This window comes from Aquarana catesbeiana, linkage group LG01, assembly GCF_042186555.1.
Source record: "Aquarana catesbeiana isolate 2022-GZ linkage group LG01, ASM4218655v1, whole genome shotgun sequence".
NCBI lineage: Eukaryota > Metazoa > Chordata > Amphibia > Anura > Ranidae > Aquarana > Aquarana catesbeiana.
The window spans coordinates 964,077,058-964,100,351 of NC_133324.1; the positions used below are offsets into that span (position 1 = coordinate 964,077,058).

Sequence of the window (23,294 nt, forward strand, 5' to 3'; positions counted from 1 at the left end):
GTCTTCAAACAATAATGTATCAAAAAAATATATAATTTTATTATCATAAGTTAAAACATGACAAAGATAAAAGAGGTGGGTGCCAGCAGATTCAGATGGTGGCAGAAAAAGGAGTATACATATCTGTTTACAATAATGCAATTAACCCCACACAGACTGTTTCGGCAAAAGGCTGAAACAGAGGCCCAACGCGTTTCAAGGTTGTAAATGTTGAAACCTCTTCTTCAGGGGCTGCTGGTGAGGTATGTCATTATCTGGAAACATTTTGCAAAGAAAAACAGAATAAGCAACACAGTAAGATCCTGGCATGATATAATGTTCAAATACATTCGTATAACATAAAGATCAAAATTTAATTAAAGCGTTAAGAAATGCTCTGACCGTGTTACTCCTAAGCCAACATCATGTAGCATCCAACTTCAAGAAAAATGGGAATGAATGGTTTGCCGGCAGGGATTAGAACCACTCTTATACTGTACTGTAATGGATGTTGCCCATTAGGACACTCCATGCTGTAGCTTTAGTTATTTATGGCTGGTATTTGTGATTTAAATTAATCACACAGCACTATTTACTTCTTTCCTTTCTCCTAGCTGTTGTCTGCAGATGCTTCCACTGCTCTCCCCTTCTGTGATTTTTTTCACTGGGGGACCTAATACCACCCCTGACCAGACAGCGCCCTATGTGACATCCCTTCACCCCTGATAGGGGTGTATTAGCAGGTATGTAAAGGACATATACACTTCTATTATACCAAATCTATAGCAGGTGTAAGCCTATTCAGGCTCAACCTTTTCCTTATTTCTATGGGGTGGGTTTTATCACATTGTCCTTTCTCTTTCTCAGTTGACAGGATAATCTATGATATTTGATATCAGTGGTGCCATATTACAAGTGGTAGGACGCCCTTTGTGTTCTTTCCGGGGCCTTGGATTTGCGCATTTCTCAGTGTTAAGCGTTGGCTCATGGATCTGATCCCTGCCGGCAAACCATTCATTCCCATTTTTTCTTGAAGTTGGATGCTACCTGATGTTGGCTTAGGAGTAACATGGTCAGAACATTTCTTAACGCATTAATTACATTTTGATTTTTATGTTATACGAACGGATTTGAACATTATATCACGTCAGGATCTTACTGTGTTGCTTATTCTGTTTTTCTTTGCAAAATGTTTCCAGATAATTACATACCTCAACATCAGCCCCTGAAGAAGAGGTTTCAACATTTACAACCTCGAAACGTGTTGGATCTCTGTTTCAGACCTTTGTCGAAACAGTCTGTGTGGGGTTAATTGCATTGTTGTAAACAGATATGTATACTCCTTTTTCTGCCACCATCTGAATCTGCTGGCATCCACCTCTTTTATCTTTATCATGTTTTAACTTTTGATAATAAAATTATATATTTTTGATACATTATTGTTTGAAGACTCTTGCCTTTTAAAGTCCCACAAGAGGAAAATTTCCCATTGTATTGACCATTGCTAGAGCTGGTCATTGGTTGGTTATTGGAAAGCTGTATCATTTTCTTACTACCCACTGCTGAAACTTTGTTAAGAATGCTGATCCGGGAGATTTAGGATTGCATATTTAGTGTCTGTTCTAAGCCACCTACCTCTACTATGTCCTCTTTACAGTCCTACAAAGACTCCAGGGCCACGTCATTCAGGATTAACATATCCGGTCATATGATTTTACAGTTATGTAAATGCAATCATTTTGTGTTTTCCGGCACTTTATATATATTTTTATTTGTATATCATTTCTATATTATAAATTGTTTATTGTAAATGATTGAAATCATTTCATTTATTAGTAAATATGGGAGATAACATTCTAAATAGGTATTTTCCATGGTGCCTAAACCGGCATGACACAGAAAAAGCCTTTTAACTATTCACATAAACAAAAATTCAGCATATCCTATATTTTAATAATATTTGGGCACAGTCCTTGGAGGAGACCTCAGCACCGCAAGGCAAGAGCACTACCCACTAAGTTACTGATCTGCCCAGCAGTGTCACATACACACAAGGAATTACATTTCTATATAGAGGTGGGATCCCAAAATCTTCAAATCTTATTGGAAAAGATCCCCAGTAGACGACATTAGTCTTCTTAGACACAACCTTCAGTGTTGTCACATCCAATGATGTCCAGCAGGGAGCAATCATGTGTTGTACTTTCAGCCACTGAATACATGGATATAGTTCAATTCTATATTTTATCCTCAGCTCCTGTCTCGTTCTCACATGTTTCCTGATAATTGCTGTTTTGTATAGAGATATTGTTTTCTGCTTTCCCTCTTTTCTTTCCCTACAATATACAAAAAGAGAAAATGTTGGTGATAAAAAAATATAATGACAATGTAAGAATTGGGAATATTTGTGTGGGGATATAGTATTTTCCACAAATATTTTTTTTTTCTTTTTTGAATTCTGTAGTCAGCAGTGGGCTGTAGTTCAGCCTAAGACCCCTTTCACACTGGGGCACTTTTCAGGCGTTTTAGCGCTAAAAATAGAGCCTGTAACGTGCCTGAAAGATGCTTCTCAAGCCACCCCAGTGTGAATGTGCGAGTGCTTTCACACTGGGGCGGTGTGCTTGCAGGACAGGAAAAAAAGTCTTTGGGGAGGTGGGGGAGCAGTGTATACATTAAAATGAATAGGCAGCGCTGCTGAAGCGCCTGCAAATCACTTCGGCAGCGCCGCAAAATGGGTGCTGTTAACCCTTTCCTCGGCTGCTAGCGGGGGTTAAAAACCCTGCTAGTGGCTGAAAAGCGCCGCTATAACATCGGTAAAGCACCACTAAAACTACCGCTAACGGACCCACCGCCCCAGTGTGAAAGGGGTCTAACTGTAACAGGAGTGTTTCTCTAATAGTAGAGTGTATTTTCTCTGCCATGTGTTGTTTGAGCTTACTCCAGCAGGGAGTACTAGAGATGTATTATTCTGGATTATGGTTGTTTGGTAGCCTGGCCATTCAACAATTCTGGAGAACCTGCTTATGCATGCTGGGAGAACTAATAAATATCTGAGACACTTGCTGTTCTGGATTTCCCCTGCAGGGCTTTTGCTTTGTGAGGTTGCCAACCTAGGAAGTTAGTCTCTCCTAGGCTTTATGTAAAGTCGTGGAAGGAAGCAGGGATATCCCCACCTGAGAAGACCTCCTGAAGATGTGTGTTGCTGGAGATAAACAGCATAAGCTGCAACTCTATCAACATACAGTATGGACATGTGACTGGATGAGTGGAACAGAATATACAGGGACCTCCCTATATATGCCTGTCTTGAAAGATAAAGACTGAGATACCAATAGAACCTCAAATTTCAAAGAACCAAAACTCTGAAAGATTCCAGTCAACAGAGACTGCAATTCTGAAGGTAGCCAGGATGTAGGCAGGTTGCTCTACTGCAGGTGGCATTCAACCGCAGCGGCATTGCAGAGAGAGAGAAAAAGTCAAGAGGAATATGGTTTCTCTATGGTTTCCTGGGTCACTGCGGGAGCTATCCGATTGGATGCTGGCACCCCATGTGACTCTGATGGCCATCTTGGGTCATGCAGAGTCATTTTAAGACCCTGGCCCCCAGGCATGGCATGTGTGGTCAGTGTAGGCACAGGTAACCCATGTATCACAGACAGTAATTAGCAGCAGGGATACGCCATCCTTCCTCAAAGCCTCCCGGTTTGATCACGGACTGATCAGGCCATATTCCGCCCCTCGAGACAGACGCTTTCTTTGCACAGGGATTTGCCATCCTTCCTAGAATCTTTCTTATTGAAGCACAGACAGGCTAGGCTGCATTCCACCCCTCAAGACAAACGCTGTCCATGCACCCAAGACCTACTATTATACTCTTCACTGCAACATTCTGTGAGTGTGCCCGGTTGGGTTGTCTTCCCACTGGGTAGTTTTGCCTTATTGAACTTTAACTTCAATACAGTTCTGTTACTGCAACCGCAGCACGCTGCACCTCCCCACAAAGAGACTTTGTAGAAAGACCTAGAAGTGTCTATGGCCAAGTCTAGAGTATGAGACCCAGTGTACTTCGGGATTTCCTGATCCATACCTCACCCCTCTTCTCATAATGCCCTGTGCAAATCCATTAAATGACTGGTACCCATTATTTCTGAACATCCAGACAGAAGAAGCACACCCGAGATGAATGTTTCTGGGACTTTATTGTAAGTAAATGGACTTAGAGCATTGATGAATGTAGCTGAAGATCTATACTCATGTGTAATTATTAAAGATCAGTACAAATAGTGCTATACATGTTCAAGAATTTGAGTTTTTTTTGGCACCGTTATATGCCAAAGTCTCTTTTCTGATCATGAAGACATTTTACCACATGATAATAGCTTTAACATATATATATATACAGTACATGCAAATCCTTATGTGGGTGCAGTGGCAGCAAATGCAAGAGTGTTTCGGTGCAGTAGCAGCAAGGGTTAGAATGCATGTTGGGTGCAGTGGTGGCGAGTACAAGGGTTCCAATCCCAGATGACGCCATATAAGGGGAAACGCTTTGGGCGGAGCTAGCGGTGTGACATCAACACACACAGACCGACCTCTCTTCAACGTGTCGGTGTTTATATGACATTGTTTGCCTATTTTATAAGATTTCTCTGTAAGTGCAATACTTTTTATTAAATACTTGATTCAAGCAGTATAGCACTATGAGTCCTCTTTCAATACATGCACTGTAACAGCGAGAGTCGGAAGGTGAAATCTATCCTGACACTTAGGGGCTGTCCAGGAACAAGCTGTGGCTTCCCAGCTGGGAATATTCCTACAGGCTTATGATCTTATTTGTTGGATCTAATGGTCTGGTAAGCAGCCCGTTTGTCTCTAAGAGCAGGGTGGTGACATAGAAGCACTTTATGTATGGTTATTTTTAGGGCTGGGAAAATTAAAGATTTATTCCTCGATTAATCGTTAATTTTTTTGATCAATCAAAATTCTTTTGATCGGTACTCACCTCTCCGCCGTTTCCGGGTCTTCAGGGAGTTCCGTCGGAGATCCAGTGACGTCACGGACATCGACGTCACCGGACTCCTCCCCCCTTCCCCAAGTGCCTCCATCTGCTAACGAAGGGAAGGGGGGAGGAGTCCGGTGACGTCGATGTCTGTGAAATCATAAATTGAGGAAGACAGATCCTAACGATTTGATTGATCTCACTGGTCAAAGTATTCAGATAAACATCTATGTAAATCCTGGACTTGGCTATGAAAATCAACATATCTGAGGGCTTTCCTGGCTGTAAGTCAGTTTGACGATGAACTGACATTGATTGGTTATCCAGCAATCAAGAAACATTTATGATGAGGGCAATTTTTTTCCAAAGAGCTGACACTTTGCTGTCTCAGCAGGTGATGGATGTCTCTGGCTCTCCATCGGTCCCCCTGATGCACAACAGTGCTATTTAAATAGACTGTAGGGTGACGCCGTAGCCCCGCCCCGCTGAGGAAGTTCTGAGGAAGTTCTGATTGAACGTAACGTGTACGGGGGAGGAGCTACGCATGACATCAGCTAAAAGTAGTTGGATCTGTATGTGCATTATAATTAATCGAAATTAGTCGATTAATTGATTTAAAAAAAATCGATTAATCGAACACGAAAATTTTAATCAGTAACAGCCCTAGACTTATTTTGGGTATGGATGGACTCCATTGGAGTGTTAGTTTTTCAATTTTTTGCATGAACTGTGGATTATCTTTTACTTCTACACTCATATTGACTCAATTTGGAACGTATTGTCTGTATATGAATTATTAATTATTTATTATTGAAGTTCGCACTTTGCACTTTTAGAAAAAGTGTGTTATGTGACTTTTTGTATATTGTTTGCACTTTATTATTTGGATTTTCACACATAATCTGCATTTTAAATAGCATTGGTATATCTGGATGTGGCATTAACCATGTGATTTTGTAGGTTTATGGTTATAAGGTGATTTTTATACTTGCATTTTGTTTTTTGAGACAGTGTTTCATTAACATTTGACAAAATTTGCATGGTCCTAGTATTCAGGGAATATTTGGTGTTGCAGTCTTTAATTTAATTGTGGTTAAGAGCGAAACCCTAGGATTTTTTTTAACTTGTGTATATCACATATACTGAATAATATCAGATACGTACTCTGAGGAGTTTCTGCCTCATCCATGGAGTGAACTGGACCACGGTAAAGCACACCAGAACCAGAAGTATTAGCACCAGCAAACCGATGATAATTCCTAGGCATGAACCTGACAACACGCTGGAAAAAAAGGACACAACACAGAACACAGCATAAAAAAACATATGAATAAGGAGAAATACATAAATAAATGACTTAAACAAAACAGCTTGTAAGGGGCCTGGTGGGACAAGCTGGATACTTGATTAATGGATTCATCAAGTACTGGGCCCTTTTTTTTTCACTAGAATTTTCCCAATAAAACAGACTGGTTTCATTAAATGACTGCTTTGGCAAAATAAACCCGTGTCACACATAGTCCATAATCTAAAAACTGACACTGAAGTTACCAGGAAGGGGGTCTTTGGTCCCAATATATTATAAAGGGAACTGCTCTTTAGTCTGTCCTAAGTTGCAACCATCAACTTCTTACTGAAAACACCAAATCCCAAGGGGGCCACTATATCGACCACCATGCTCCATACCATCAGATGTGCCTACTTTACCTAAGCTTCCTACTAATTTACTATTGCCAGTGACCTTGTACCCATTTGGCTGCCATGACAAATCACCTTCCCAAATACTCTAATAAAAATTATTTGGGTGGGTTGGCAAGACAACTTTATAGCTATGCATTTCCTTCTGGAATGGCCATTACAATACCCTTATAATTTGTGATTCCTTACTACCCAAGCTACCACCTTCGTCCCTTTGCCTTGCAGCCCCTCTGTTAAGCCCTTTATAATCCAGGACTACCTATTTTTGGTACACAGAAACCAAATCCTAGAATATCCCTGTGACTTCCTTGCAATTGATGACTACAGTGGAAGTTCTGGAATGTCAACACTAGAGATGGGCAAAGGGTTTGGCCCGAGCAAGAGTTCAGGCTGAACATTGCCTGTTGGCCCATTTGACAAACACCCAAATTATCGGGGCGTTTGACCATTTGTTTGGCCTGCCGAATTACCACAATGCACTACGCCACCGCACAATGCATTGGAAGCGCTGATTGGCTGAAGCAATGAAAGCTTTACCCAATGAGGGCACAGAGCACTGCCAGAGCCATGATTGGAGAAAGTAATGATGACTTTATCCAATCATGGCTCATTGCTCTTAGTCCCGCCCGCACTATAAATGTATTCTTTCAATAGTGGCCATTTGTAGTGTGATGAATTTGCCTGGAGAGAGATAGAACAGGGCTCTGTTCAGTGCTACTAGAGAGTTAGTGTGCTATTCTGATTCTATTGTCAGTGTAGAATATTAGTTTAGTGTAAATCTAGTAATAGATCAGTCAGTGTGAGTGTAGTGACCATTCATTTTTACATTAGTGTCAGTTCATTTTGTCAGGGCAGGTTTACTGCAGTATATTTCTGTGCTTTAGTGCACGTACAGTCAGTTCCATAAATATTGGGACATCGACACAATTCTAATCTTTTTGGCTCTATACACCACCACAATGGATTTGAAATGAAACGAACAAGATGTGCTTTAACTGCAGACTTTCAGCTTTAATTTGGTGTATTTACATCCAAATCAGGTAAACGGTGTAGGAATTACAACAGTTTGTATATGTGCCTCCCACTTTTTAAGGGACCAAAAGTAATGGGACAATTGTCTGCTCAGCTGTTCCATGGCCAGGTGTGTGTTATTCCCTCATTATCCCATTTACAAGGAGCAGATACAAGGTCCAGAGTTAATTTAAAGTGTGCTATTTGCATTTGGAATCTGATGCTGTCAACTCTCAATATGAGATCCAAAGAGCTGTCACTATCAGTGAAGCAAGCCATCATTAGGCTGAAAAAACAAAACAAATCCATCAGAGATAGCAAAAACATTATGTGTGGCCAAATCAACTGTTTGGAACATCCTTAAAAAGAAAGAACGCACCGGTGAGCTCAGCAACACCAAAAGACCTTAAAGACCACGGAAAAGAACTGTGGTGGATGACCGAAGAATTCTTTCCCTGGTGAAGAAAACACCCTTCACAACAGTTGGCCAGATCAAGAACACTCTCCAGGAGGTAGGTGTATGTGTGTCAAAGACAACAATCAAGAGAGGACTTGTGAATACAGAGTGAATACAGAGGATTCACCAAAAGATGTAAACCATTGGTGAGCCTCAAAAACAGGAAGGTCAGATTAGAGTTTGTCAAACAACATCTAAAAAAGCCTTCACAGTTCTGGAACAACATTCTATGGAAAGATGAGACCAAGATCAACTTGTACCAGAGTGATGGAAAGAGAAGTGTATGGAGAAGGAAATGAACTGCTCATGATCCAAAGCATACCATCTCATCAGTGAAGCATGGTGGTGGTAGTGTCATGCCGTGGGCATGTATGGCTGCCAATGGAACTGGTTCTCTTGTATTTATTGATGATGTGACTGCTGACAAAAGCAGCAGGATGAATTCTGAAGTGTTTAGGGCAATATTATCTGCTCATATTCAGCAAAATGCTTCAGAACTCATTGGACGGCGCTTCACAGTACAGATGGACAATGACCCGAAGCATACTGCGAAAGCAACCAAAGAGTTTTTTAAGGGAAAGAAATGGAATGTTATGCAATGGCCAAGTCAATCACCTGACCTGAATCCGATTGAGCATGCATTTCACTTGCTGAAGACAAAACTGAAGGGAAAATGCCCCAAATACAAGCAGGAACTGAGAACAGTTGCAGTAGAGGCCTAGCAGAGCATCACCAGGGATGAAACCCAGCATCCGGTGATGTCTGTGCATTCCAGACTTCAAGCTGTAATTGACTGCAAAGGATTTGCAACCAAGTATTAAAAAGTGAAAGTTTGATGGATGATTGTTAATCTGTCCCATTACTTTTGGTCCCTTAAAAAGTGGGAGGCACATATACAAACTCTTGTAATTCCTACACTGTTCACCTGATTTGGATGTAAATACCCTCAAATTAAAGCTGAAAGTCTGCAGTTAAAGCACATCTTGTTCGTTTCATTTCAAAACCATTATGGTGGTGTGTAGAGCCAAAAAAATTAGAATTATGTTGATGTCCCAATATTTATGGACCTGACTGTATAACACAGTATATTTCATGGTATTATGTTCCGTTTAATGCAGTATATTTCAGTGCTTTATGTACCATTTAACTCAGTATATATCAGTGCGTTAGTGCACGTTTTCCGCAGTATATTTCAGTGCGTTACTGCAAGTTTAATGCAGTAAATTTCAGAGCGCTATGTGCCATTTAACGCAGTATATTTCAGTGTGTTTAATACACATTTAACGCTGTAAATTTCAGTGCCTCTTGTGCCGTTTAATGTAGTATATTTCAGTGCATTATGTGCCATTTAACGCAGTATGTATCAGTGCGGTAGTGCACATTTAACGCAGCATATTTCTGTGCGTTAGTGCAAGTTTAATGCAGTATACTTCTGTGTGTTACCTGCCGGGTAACGCAGTATATTTCAGTGTGTTACTGCACGTTTAACACAGTATATTTGTCAGGGTTGGGCTCAGCCCTTCCTTCTCTGAGCTGGCCGCTCAGCTGTCGGCTAACTGGCTGCTCCTATCTCTCCACAGTAACTCACCTGTTGATGATATCCTGCCTTGTCAGTCCTGCCAACTTAAGCTGTCCAGTCCAGATGATCTCTGCCTTCGCCTTGGTCACATCTCTAGAGACGCTCTCCTGTGTTCCTGTTAAAGACTTGCTTGGCTGACATTTCTTTCTGGCTCCAGATCCTGCTTACTGTTCTACTACACTGTTCTCTGGCTCCCTGACGTTTTGGCTTGTCTGACTATCCGTTCCGGTTCCGGAACTCTGGCTATGTTTTGACTATGTTTACTCTGTTTACCTTTTTTTATTATTATTAAACAAGTGTGATTTAACTGTACTTCTGTCTCAGTCTGATTAATGGTTTCTGACAATATTTCTGTGCATTACTGCAAGTTTAACACAGTATATTGCAGTAAACCAGTGAAGTTTTACTGCAGTGTATTGTAGTGTATCAGTGGAGTGTGTCTGTGTAGTGAGTACTCAGGATAAAGTGCACCAAACACCACTTTCCACTCCATCATGTCTGGGAGGAAAAGGAGAGGCAGATGTTCCCATGGCACTGTGAGGGGGCCAGCAGCGTATGTGTCCACAGGCAAAGGTGGACGTGGTCAGTCCTCAGGCAGGGCATCATTTACTCTGTTTAGTGATATTGCCCGTGCTATCCAGCCACAGCATTCAGAGGAGGTGGTGGACTAGCTTACTAAACCATTCTCATTCTCCTCATCCTCTATCACCCAAGCAGAAACTAAACCTGCCTCCTTGTCCACAGCTATTCCTGCCATAGCCCCAACCTCAGGCATGGAGGAGTCAGCTAAATTATCTGAACACAGCGTCAGCCACTTGGTCCTTGATGATGCACAGCCATTACTTGATTCAGATGTGGGTTCTGAGGTTGAGGAAGGCAGGAACATGAGCCTACAGAGAGGGGTGAACACTGGTACACAAATTGGCAGTCATGTTCCCCCAGCTGCAGTGTATTGTCAAGTTGTCTCCAGTGGTAATGAGGATGAAGAAGATGATAATGATGAGGTCACTGATGTGATTTGGGTGCTGGATAGAGCAGAGGAGGAAAGTAAGGGTGAAGCACAACCCCACCGAGGCAGCCACCATGGAAGAGTAGAGAGCAGCCACCCTATTCTGTCACATTGTGAAGCTGTTAGCTCCCGGACCACTTCCCACAGATCAGCTGTCTGGGCATTTTTTAGCACATGTGCAGCCGATCGCACTGTTGCAATTTTCAAACTTTGTCTCAAGCACATCAAGTGTGGCAAAAACACCAGCCATTTGGGTACCACATGTGTAATGGATGTGATCATGGTGAACTGTCTATTCCAACACATGCTTTATATACCTAACATATATATGTTTCAGCTTCTATGCTCTTAAGCCTTAAAAACAATATTCAGATTTTTCTGCAAAGCTCACCCTTTTGCCTTGCTACTGTGGAACTGAAGAGTTAAGAAAAAGTTTGCGCCTGCTTCCCAGAACACATTCAGAATATAAGAACATTACACAGAGAAGCAAGAGAATGCTGCAAAGTGCTGCAAAAACAATTATTCACTTCTGCAAATGTGTACCAGCTAAAAGCCAAAACATTGCCATGTTCCTTGCACCATATGTATTTTTCTACTTGTGGTTTGTATGTGCTAGTCTATCTGACGTATCTCAGAACTTTGATGGAATTGTATAAAAATCTTAAGAAACTGAAGTATTAAACACAAGTAACTTTTCCACTGAAAAAAAAAAACAAAAAAACAATTATTCTGTATGGAGATGGTTCACATCTCCACTCTAAAACGCCTGAAGCCAATATGTGTACAAGAGGTCACACAAGAAAAGGTGAATCTGTTGAGAAATAGCACAAGAAGTTTACTGATTTGGGTTTTAGCCTGCTGAGCAGAGCGCATAGACACATGTTAGCTGCCGCATTTATTTCAGGTCTTAAAGAGTCAATCCGAAAGGGTCTGAGTATAGAGTAATGGAGCTTGAGATGTTGTTATTAGTAGTTATTGGGTCCAGAATCTTCACAGAGAAGTAGAAAGTAGCTCCTCTCATGATGACCTCTGACACACCCTATCTGCGTCCACCAGTACCAACTCCACGTGTCTGCTACAACTGCGGAAGACCCGGCCACTCCAGAAGGGAATACCGAAGCCCCCGAAAATTCACCCACAGTCAACCAAGCCCCAACCGTGGTCCACATGAAAACGCCCAGTACCAGGGACTTGACACCCCACCTCACCTACCACTTCACTTACTTCTCCGGATCACATGGACCCCTTCTTCAAGCAAGCCTGTGTCACCTGCCCGCTACACCTGGACTGTTATGCCATAAGGTGCCCAGAACTCCCCCTCCCAATTCGCCAAGGCAATGGCCCTCATTCTGGACACCTGGATGAAGTTACATCCAAACATTGTACTCCTTCAGTATGTAGATGACTTCCTGCTTGTGCAGATACCCTTGGTGCTGCCTCAATCTTCTCTGAAAGCCTCCTCCACTACCTGGCTGAGCAAGGATGCAAGGCCTTAAAGCAAAAAGTCCAGAGTGAATGTGATTTTCCTAGGCCACTGCATCTCCCAAGGCACCCGACATCTCACTGAAGAAAGAGTTGCTGCAATCAAGGGAATCCCTTTGCCCCAAGGTCAAAAGCCCCTTCACGCCTTTCTAGGATTAATCTCCTGCTGCCGTTCTTGGATCCCAGTTCCAGAAGCCTCCCTTTCGATGCAATCCCTTCATAATGCCCTGAAATCTGACCCTTTCCTGCTTTCACCAGAAGCTGAGGACAATTTTGAAACTCTGAAGGAGATCCTCTCAACAGCCCTTTGGACCTCCCAGACTATGAAAAGACTTTCAAACGGTTTGTCTCAGAGAGTACCAAGTACAGTCCAAACACCTGTCCCCAGCAAGACACCTCCTCAGACTCCAGTGTGCCTTGCTTCTCCCTGATAACATCACCGTCCTCCCATGTAAAACCCTTAACCCATCCACTCTGCTTCCTCTTCTCGAGGGGAACCTCTTTGAAAAATAATCCTCATCTCACCGCTCATGACTGCTTCGAAGTGATGACAGCACTTGAGAATCCTGACTTGACAATTTTTGTGGAAGGTTCCAGGTATGCAGACAGTACTGGATGGCACCACACAGGATACGCAGTCACCACCGAAAATACAGTTCTTTAAGCTTCAGTATTACCCTTCTCCATGTCTGCCCAGGAAGCAGAACTCTAGGCCCTAACTATGGCATGCAAATTGGCAGAAGGAAATTTTGGGATCATCTGGAAAACCAGAGGGTTCCTGACAGCAGCAGGAACACCTGAAAACACAGTGCAGCTATTAAGGACTTAATGGATGCCCTACTCCTCCCAGCACAAGTGGCTATACTTAAGGTAAAGACGCACGGCAAGCTGTTTTTCCAAGAAGCACAAGACAATCACCTGGCAGCTACCGCTGCGAAACAAGCTGCAGATTGAACGCAAGAAGTGGTCAGCAGAGTGAATGCACCCATCCTGGATGACCCAATAGACACCCCTGAAGAGACTGTACAAACCACTATGATTCTACAGGAGCAACAGGAGGCAGCTGACAAAGAAGAAAAAGAATTATGGATCAAAAAAGAAGCCACAGAAGTTGAAGGAATCATGGAATTAAACAAGAGACCATGTCTGCCACATCCCGTTACCAACATGACAGCAAAAACCACAGCTAAAAGCCTTTTAACAGAAATAGTGTGCAGATATGGTGTCCCAGAGGTCATAGAGAGCGATCAGGGGCCGGCTTTTATGGCCTCAGAGATCAAGGAAATATGGGCAGCTTTGGGGGTCACACTAGCTTTCCACACCCCATACCATCCTCAGAGCAGTGGGAAGGTGGAAAGATTAAATGGCACAATAAAATCTAGAATGCTAAGAATGTCTCAGGAAACGGGAATGAGTTGGCCTCAGACAGCCTACCCATTGCCTTATTCAGTGTTAGGTACACTCCAAGGGGAAACCATGGTCTGTCATCCTATGGGATATTGTTTGGTTCAGCCCTCAGACTAGGTTGTTATTTCCCACAACAGTTGCAGCTCCAATCTGATGTATTGACTGATTATGTGACTGCTTTATCTTGAGAATTAACCTGTATCCATTCGGAAGTGTTTTCTTCCATTCCAGATCCTAAGCTAGATACAGCCACAGACAAGCTGGTTTCCAGTGATTGGGTCCTGATAAAGAAGTTTGTGAGAAAACATACTCTTGAAACCAGATATGATGGTCCTTTCCAGGTTCTCCTAACAACTGCCACATCATTCAAAGTGGCTGGGAAGAACACGTGAACAAACGTCTCCCACTGCAAGAAAGTCCCTGTACTTGAGGAAGAGGCCGGGGGGACCAAATGATTCTGTATATCCTTTTCATAATAATCATTGCCCAGGCGCAAAAGGTAGCCATCAAACAAAAAGATGGTATAAACCAGTTCTGGTATAACTCATCCAATACACATGTTTCCACTTTTATATCCTCTTATGAACAGATAATTCCAGGTACTTTGTACAAGATCCATCCTGGGATAATGCAGTAAGACCCATGACTGTGTATGTATGCGTCACTGACACCTATTGGGGTAACAACTGTGATTCCTAGGGAGCAGTGGGTTGGAACACTGGGGGTACAAACTGGGGGTGCAAACCTGAAAACGCCCAAAATAGAAAAGACAAAAATGGGAAGTCACTCTTAGATAGAATGACAATCAACAAACACACAGATCAGCTTTACACCAAAGAGTTCAGGCTGACCATTGAGAATCCTAGCCCAGAAGACAGTGGGACCTATGTTCTGGGCCTATGGTGGGGAAGTGGGTATCCCAGTTTTAGAAAGCCTTTCCACCTGAAAGATATGTTCAATAACCCTGAGTGGGGAGTTACCCACTCCACATCTAGCTCAAACCCCCTGAGGCCCCATATATAGACATTGAAGGACATGGTGGCCATAGCAGACCCTACCTTTGAGGATACCATGGCTGTAGAAACCGGGTTCTCAGATGTCAACTTGTGGCTCGAGTGGATGAGGTACATTGCAGGGAAACACAATAAGACCAATTGCCATGTGTGTGTGGGGGCTAGACCACACTTAGGAACGGTACCCCTAAACAAACCCCCAGAACATGAGACATGCTTCCTCAGCCTATTTACCAACACAACCACTGACCACTCCCTGTGTGAACATTGGAAGAAGGAATATCCCATAGTTACCAAAACCCCCAAGCCAGGAGAAGGTATCACCAAATATCCTGGCAATTAAACATGTTATGGATGGTATCAGGGAGTGGGGAAACCTATTGGGAATTTCACTAAGGGTTACTGTGGATCTTATAGTGAGGTGTCTGCAGATCTTGTGCAAAATCAAGTCCAGTCTTTGGGAGACGTGTACTGGATCTGCAGAGGCATGAAAATTAGAAGCAGATTGACAGGACAGTGGACAGGAGAATGTGCATTGGTCAAGGCCATAATGCCTCTACATATTCTCTCGGAGAACCCAAGGCCAAATACAAACAACACACCCTGACCTAACAAGAGGCGTAGGAGTGCCCCAGCAGGAAGCTTTGATCCTCATGTATACATAGATGCCATTGGGGTCCCTAGAGGGGTCCCAGATGAGTTCAAAGCAAGAGACCAAGTAGCAGCAGGATTTGAGTCCCTGATCCCCATCATCACTGTAAACAAGAATGTAGACTGGATAAATTACATCTACTACAACCAACAAATGTTTGTTAATTACACCAGAGATGCACTCCAAGGTTCAGCCGAACAACTAGAAGCCGCTTCACATATGACCTTCCAAAGCCGTATGACCTTAGACATGGTCCTAGCTGAAAAGGGGGGTGTGTGTAAGATATTGCCTGAAATGAGTACATGCTGTACTTATATCCCAGATAACACAGGCTCAAATGGTAAAGTGACTTCCATCCAGAAACTCTAGGACTTGTCCAAAGAATTAAAGAAGAATTCAGGGCTCTCCAACCCCTGGGACCAGTACTTCACCTGGATCAAGGGGGATGGCAGGGAGTTTTAACACAGATCGGAACAGCCATTCTGATAATTCTAGTGACCCTAGCTGTCATGGTCTGCCATGTTCTTCCCTGCTTCAAGAAGTGTATAGAAAAAGCTGCTGCCCAATCTACTCCCATGTTTGTGAACCAGGAATTACCAGATGATGATGAGGATTATGTAAGACTTGATGATGATTATGTGTTACACTCCGTTACAGTCACCTCCTCCCGAGATGCATAGGATTACAGGGACAGACAGCACCTGATTGCCCCTCCAAGCTGTATCGAGGGGGTTAGTGAATTAGTCACTGCTCTTCTCTATATACAGCTGAAAAGAGTTGCAGAGGAGAGGGCCAGGGTAGTGAGTAGGACTTTTAGTATGAGGAACAGTTTGAAATAGACAGCTTCAAGGGGGGACTGTAATGGATGTGATCATGGTTAACTGTCTATTCCATGCTTTATATACCTAACATATATATGTTTCAGCTTCTAAGCCTTAAAAACAATATTTAGATTTTTCTGCAAAGCTCACCCTTTTCCCTCGCTACTGTGGAACTGAAGAGTTAGGAAAAAGTTTGCGCCTGCTTCCCAGAACACATTCAGAATATATGAGCATTACACAGAGAAGCAAGAGAATGCTGCAAAGTGCTGCAAAAACAATTATTCACTTCTGCAAATGTGCACCAGCTAAAAGCCAAAACGTTGTCATGTTTCTTGCACCATATGTATTTTTGTACTTGTGGTTTGTATGTGCTAGTCTATCTGACATATCTCAGAACTTTAATAGAATTGTATAAAAATCTTAAGAAACAGAAATATTAAACAGAAGTAACTTTTCCACTAAACTCGTGTCTGTCTCAGTGTGAGCTTACTTGAAGCATGCTTTTATATTCAACAATCTGATCAGGGGTAGATATAATAAAATCAGAACTTTTGTTCTGAATCCAAAACACATGCTTGACAAGGCATTTAACCTCCCACCACTCAACCCATTGGCAAGAACACCCAAAAGTCACACAAAAGGGTCGCAATTCTTTTCCCTCTCCTTACCTCAGTCTGCCCCTGCTATACCTAATAACCTCTCAGCAGCTTTCACTGACAGGGATGATGGTATAGTGCAAGCTTGTCAAAGCTGCTGGCTCTACAACTTCTGCCTTTCCATCTGGTGGATTCTGCCCGCTTCCATGAATTTGCAGAATGTGCTGTACAGGTTCCCAGCTCTGTACCATCACGTGGAAGGCAATGTTGTGGCAGCCGCACAGTCCAGCATGGTCAGGGGCGATATATTTAGATCAAAGCACACTGGGTAACTCTGCTTGCAACTCAGAAGGATGCATGACAGGGCTTAGTACTGCAGCTTGTTGTTCCGCCAACTCTCCGTATAGCTAGTGGTAATGATGGGAGATTTGTCACCTCTACCCCCTCCTCCTCCTCTTTACCTCCTCCTCTATACCCTCCTCTGCTGAATTATCCTATGAACCACATGAGTCAAGGTAAAAGGTAGGGATGAGCCCAATGTTCGAGTCGAACATAAGTTCAACTCGAACATCGGGTGTTCGCCTATTCGCCGAATAGCGAGCAATTTGGGGTGTTCGTGGCAAATTCGAAAGCCGCTGAACCTTTAAAAGTCTTTAAAAGACTTTAAAGACTTTAAAAGTCTATGGGAGAAATCAAAAGTGCTAATTTTAAAGGTTTATATGCATGGTATTGTAATAAAAAGTGTTTGGGGACCTGGGTCCTGCCCCAGGGGACATGAATCAATGCAAAAAAAGTTTTAGAAACGGCCGTTTTTTCGGGAGCAGTGATTTTAATAATGCTTAAAGTGAAACAATAAAAGTGAAATATTCCTTTAAATATCGTACCTGGGGGATGTCTATAATATGCCTGTAAGGTGGCGCATGTTTCCCGTGTTTACAACAGCCCCTGCACAAAATTACATTTCTAAAGGAAAAAAAGTCATTTAAAACTACTCTCGGCTATAATGAATTGTCGGTCCCGGCAATACACATAAAAGTCATTGGAAAAAATGGCATGAGATTCCCCCACAGTCCATTACCAGGCCCCTTGGGTCTGGTATGGATATTAAGGGGAACCCCAAACCAAAATTTAAAAAAAAAATAGCGTGGGGGTCCCCCTGAAAATCCATACCAGACATTTTCAGGGGAACCCCGCGCCAAATTGTAAAAAAAAAATGGCGTGAGGGTCCACCCAAAAATCCATACCAGACCCTTATCCGAGCACGCAACCTGGCAGGCCACAGGAAAAGAGGGGGGGCAAGAGAGCACCCCCCATCCTGAACTGTACCAGGCCACAAGCCCTCAACATGGGGAGGGTGCTTTGGGGTAGCCCTCCAAAGCACTGTGTCCCCATGTTGATGGGGACAAGGGCCTCAACCCCACAACCCTTGCCCAGTGGTTGTGGGGGTCTGCGGGCTGGGGTCTTATCGGAATCTGGAAGCCCCCTTTAACAAGAGGACCCCCAGATCCCAGCCTCCCCCCGTGTGAAATGGTAACAGGGTACAAATGTACCCCTACCATTTCACAAAAAAAGTGTCAAAATGGTAAAAATGACATGAGACGTCTTGGGACAAGTCTTTTTTTAAAAAATAAAAAAATTTAAATGTCCCACAAAGTCTTCTCCTTCTTCTTTTGCTCCGCTGATGTACCAAAAAAGAAAAAAAAAACGCACGCTGCCACCAATCTGCCTCCATGGGAGGCACCCGCCGTAATGACCGTCCACTCAGGTGACAATATAACTGTCATTTATAACTGAGGGCGGGGCCACACGTGACGTCGCCGGGAGACCACGCCCCCTCTGAGGCATGGGGACATCCCTATGGCTTCCCCATAGTGTCAGAGGGGGACGGGGCCACCCGGTGATGTAACCCCCACGCCATTTTTTTTATTCTGGCGCGGGGTTCCCCTTAAAATCCATACCAGACCTGAAGGGTCCTGTATGGATTTTGAGGGGGACCCCCACGCCATTTTATTTTGGCGTGGGGTTCCCCTTAATATCCATACCAGACCTGAAGGGCCTGGTATGAAATTTGGGGGGACCCCCACACAATTTTTTTTTTTAATTTTGGTTCGGCGTTCCCCTTAATAATGGACTGTGGGGGAATCCCATGCCGTTTTTTTCAATGACTTTTATGTGTATTGCTGGAACCAACAATTCATTATAGCCGCGAGTAGTTTTAAATGACTTTTTTCCTTTAGAAATGTCATTTTGTGCAGGGACTGTTGTAAACACGGGAAACATGCCCCACCTTACAGGCATACTATAGATACTCCCCAGGTACGAAATTTAAAGGAATATTTCACTTTTATTGTTTCACTTTAAGCATTATTAAAATCACTGCTCCAGAAAAAACGTCAGTTTTTTTTGCATTGATCCATATCACCTGGGGCAGGACCCGGGTCCCCAAACACTTTTTATGACAATAACTTGCATATAAGCCTTTAAAATTAGCACTTTTGATTATTCATGTTCGTGTTCCATAGACTTTAACGGTGTTCGAACAAATTTTTTGCCTGTTCGCATGTTCTGCTGCGAACCGAACCAGGGGAGTGTTCGGCTCATCCCTAGTAAAAGGTGCCAAGCAGTGCTTCAGCTGGTGTGTCTAGGGGAAAGGAACCACACTGGAGTAGAGATTCTTGCAGCACTGCAGGGGCAGGCCCAGAGGTGGTTCACGCCACGCCAGCTGGAGCCAAGAATGGTGGTGTGCAATTTTGGCACAAACCTCCTGTCTGCCTGGCCCATGTCGTCAATTTGGTGGTGCAGCACTACCTAAATACGTATCCAGGGTTGGAAGATCTGCTAAAGCAGGCCAGAAGAGTGTGTAGCCATTTCAGGCGGTCATACACATCCAGTGCTCGGTTGGATGAAATTCAGCAGAAATTCCACCTGCCCATAAACCGCCTGATTTGTGACATGCCCACCAGGTGGAACTTGACTTTGGCAATGCTGCAGCGGCTGCTCATGCAGCAGAGGGCCATCAATGAGTACCTGTGTGAGTATGGCACAAGGACAGGCTCAGGCCGGCTCTGTTTTTTTACCCATGCCAATGGTTGCTCATAAACAATGCATGCACTGTACTGTCAACATTTGAGAAGGCCACAAGGAAGGTGAGACATGACGACGCATGCATCAGTGACACAATCCCTGTTGTGTTCTTGCTGGAGCAGACTCTGCATGGCATTATGGACAGGGCACTTGAGGCAGAGCAGTGGGAGGAAGAGGAGGACTTCCTTTCCTCTCAAGGCCCACTTTATGCAGACATCATTCTTCCTATGCCACAGAACATACAAGAAAAGAGGGAGTAGGAGGAGGATTTGGGCAGTTTTGGAGGCATTGTGGCCACTTCAGACTATGCTACCATAGAATTACACCTCCGGATATCCCTGAGACTCCTCGGGACTACCAGAACGCCGGACCACCTGTCATATTATTATTATGATGTGCTCCTACCCATCAGTGTTAATTTTGGCAGCAAATTTTGATTTAGTTTTAGTCTTATGTCCTACGTTTTAGTCGACTAAAATCTCCAGTACATTTTAGTTGACTAAAATCAAATGGGTGTAGTTAAATTGTAATGCATTAGTTAACATTTCTCTACGAATTCCAAACTCATTATACACTGCTGGAGTGAAAAATCAAATGTTATTATTTATGGTATTGAGGTGTAAACATGCACTAAAGACAAGTGTTAATTTTAAAGTATAATTTCAATTTAGTTTTAGTCTTAGTCTTTTGACTAAAATGCCATTTTAGTTTTGGTCCTATTTTAGTCATCTCAATTGTTTGAATATGCAAAGTAGCTGGGGGGACAGATGGGGAGGGGGGGGGGGGGGGGGGAAGGGAAGGGGGGGGAGGGAAAAAGGGGAGAGTGGGGGAAAGTAGGGAAATGGAGGGGACATGACGGGAGGGTGGGGAAATCCGAGGGAAAAAAGTGAGGGAGGGGATGTGCAGGGTGATGCGAAGGATATGGGGAGGGAAAATGGTGAGGAAACTGGGAAGGGACGTAGGAAAGGAAGGGTGGGAAAAAAAAAAAACGGAAAAAAGGGGAATGGCAACCAGATGAAAGAATGGTATAGTGAAAGAATGGGGACCCCATGTGAGGGGATGGAAGTAACAAGGTGGTTAGGAGAGGTGATGAAGAGGTGAAACGTGAGCAAGGAACGAATGAAAATGACAAAGTGAAAAATAATACAATATAACTGAGTGAAAAATAGCGGTGAAGGGTTAAAAAGGCAGTGGAGCCAGGTAGTGAAACAAATCATAATAGTGTACCTTATATGTCCAGCATGGGAGCAGCCATGTACAAGTGGTCAGTGAAACTTGTATAGGGAATGTGTGCAGTGAGCTGTAATGAAAGAATAAGTAAGTATATGACGCAAATGCAGTAGCGTGTAAGGTGATGGTGATGCCGTGAAGAGTGCGGAGTTACCTGAAATAAGGGAGCACAAATGTGGCTGAATTTCCTGTAGAGGTAATGAGGATCAGAGAGAGGATTCCAAGTGAGTCCACTCACCTTTAAATGTACAACATATGATGCTGATTGGTTGCCGATGGAGGACCACAGGTGGACGCCGCCCCCCCGCCCCCACCCACCAGCGCAGGGACATTGCTGACATAGTCAGCACTCTGGTGTAGTTCCCCCGGCGTTCCGAGGGACAAGTCCTGGCACCGCCGTCCTTTCCGACGTAAACATGTGGCGTCATGACGTCACGTGTGTGCACGCGCCCCAGGGTGCGCGCGCAGACACGGACGTAGCACCCATAAGGATTCGGGACGCCGCTGGCAGGGAGAGAACACGTCACAGGGGGAGCCACTCCCCTGATGGACGTGTGTATAGGCGCTAATCATGCGCCTGTCTCACCCTGCCAGGAAGAAACACCATGATGCTGACAAACCCCCGGAGGGGGAAGATGGCCGGACCGGGAGCCCAGGTTAGAATCTACATAAGAGAAAGCCTGGCAATGGTATTAAATTAACTATATATATGGCATCAAACAGTGAACGGAGCATATCTGGAATTATCTCATTTTAGATCGTAGGAAAAGAGTGAACATGTTTTTAATAAAGACTGGTTATACAATAAAAATATACAAAAAACTGGAATTGAATGGGATTCGCTCATAGAGTTCATATGGTACCACCACACCAATCCTTCCCAATACAAAGCAAGGTCTAATTTCTACATGCATCATCAGTATCTGCAATAAAAAGTTGCATATAGGATCATATCCATAAATGGGGGAACATATTTTTATATACAGTGGTGCATATGCAGATACTGATGATGCATGTAGAAATTAGACCTTGCTTTGTATTGGGAAGGATTGGTGTGGTGGTACCATATGAACTCTATGAGCGAATCCCATTCAATTCTAGTTTTTTGTATATTTTTATTGTATAACCAGTCTTTATTAAAAACATGTTCACTCTTTTCCTACGATCTAAAATGAGATAATTCCAGATATGCTCCGTTCACTGTTTGATGCCATATATATAGTTAATTTAATACCATTGCCAGGCTTTCTCTTATGTAGATTCTAACCTGGGCTCCCGGTCCGGCCATCTTCCCCCTCCGGGGGTTTGTCAGCATCATGGTGTTTCTTCCTGGCAGGGTGAGACAGGCGCATGATTAGCGCCTATACACACGTCCATCAGGGGAGTGGCTCCCCCTGTGACGTGTTCTCTCCCTGCCAGCGGCGTCCCGAATCCTTCCGGGTGTTACGTCCGTGTCTGCGCGCGCACCCTGGGGCGCGCGCACACACGTGACGTCATGACGCCACGTGTTTACGTCGGAAAGGACGGCGGTGCCAGGACTTGTCCCTCGGAACGCCGGGGGAACTACACCAGAGTGCTGACTATGTCAGCAATGTCCCTGCGCTGGTGGGTGGGGGCGGGGGGGCGGCGTGCACCTGTGGTCCTCCATCGGCAACCAATCAGCATCATATGTTGTACATTTAAAGGTGAGTGGACTCACTTGGAATCCTCTCTCTGATCCTCATTACCTCTACAGGAAATACAGCCACATTTGTGCTCCCTTATTTCAGGTAACTCCGCACTCTTCACGGCATCACCATCACCTTACACGCTACTGCATTTGCGTCATATACTTACTTATTCTTTCATTACAGCTCACTGCACACATTCCCTATACAAGTTTCACTGACCACTTGTACATGGCTGCTCCCATGCTGGACATATAAGGTACACTATTATGATTTGTTTCACTACCTGGCTCCACTGCCTTTTTAACCCTTCACCGCTATTTTTCACTCAGTTATATTGTATTATTTTTCACTTTGTCATTTTCATTCGCTCCTTGCTCACGTTTCACCTCTTCATCACCTCTCCTAACCACCTTGTTACTTCCATCCCCTCACATGGGGTCCCCATTCTTTCACTATACCATTCTTTCATCTGGTTGCCATTCCCCTTTTTTCCGTTTTTTTATTTATTTATTTTTTTCCCACCCTTCCTTTCCTACGTCCCTTCCCAGTTTCCTCACCATTTTCCCTCCCCATATCCTTCCCATCACCCTGCACATCCCCTCCCTCA

General features: G+C 43.7%; 1 protein-coding gene across 5 annotated transcripts in view; it reads right to left on the reverse strand.

Moving 5' to 3' along the window:
* Positions 1-1,423: 1,423 nt before the first annotated feature.
* Positions 1,424-23,294, reverse strand: part of LOC141122069 (uncharacterized) — a 251,763-nt gene continuing 229,892 nt past the window's right edge. For 4 of the 5 annotated variants that reach the window (XM_073611891.1, XM_073611885.1, XM_073611866.1 and 1 more), the window contains exons 16-17: positions 6,143-6,260; positions 1,424-2,315 (exon numbers count right to left, since the gene is read on the reverse strand). In XM_073611891.1, the coding sequence (XP_073467992.1) occupies positions 2,217-2,315; positions 6,143-6,260 (217 nt within the window). In that variant the 3' untranslated portion in view covers positions 1,424-2,216. The remainder of the gene's footprint in view (positions 2,316-6,142; positions 6,261-23,294) is intronic. The other variant, XM_073611897.1, reaches the window with a different exon arrangement.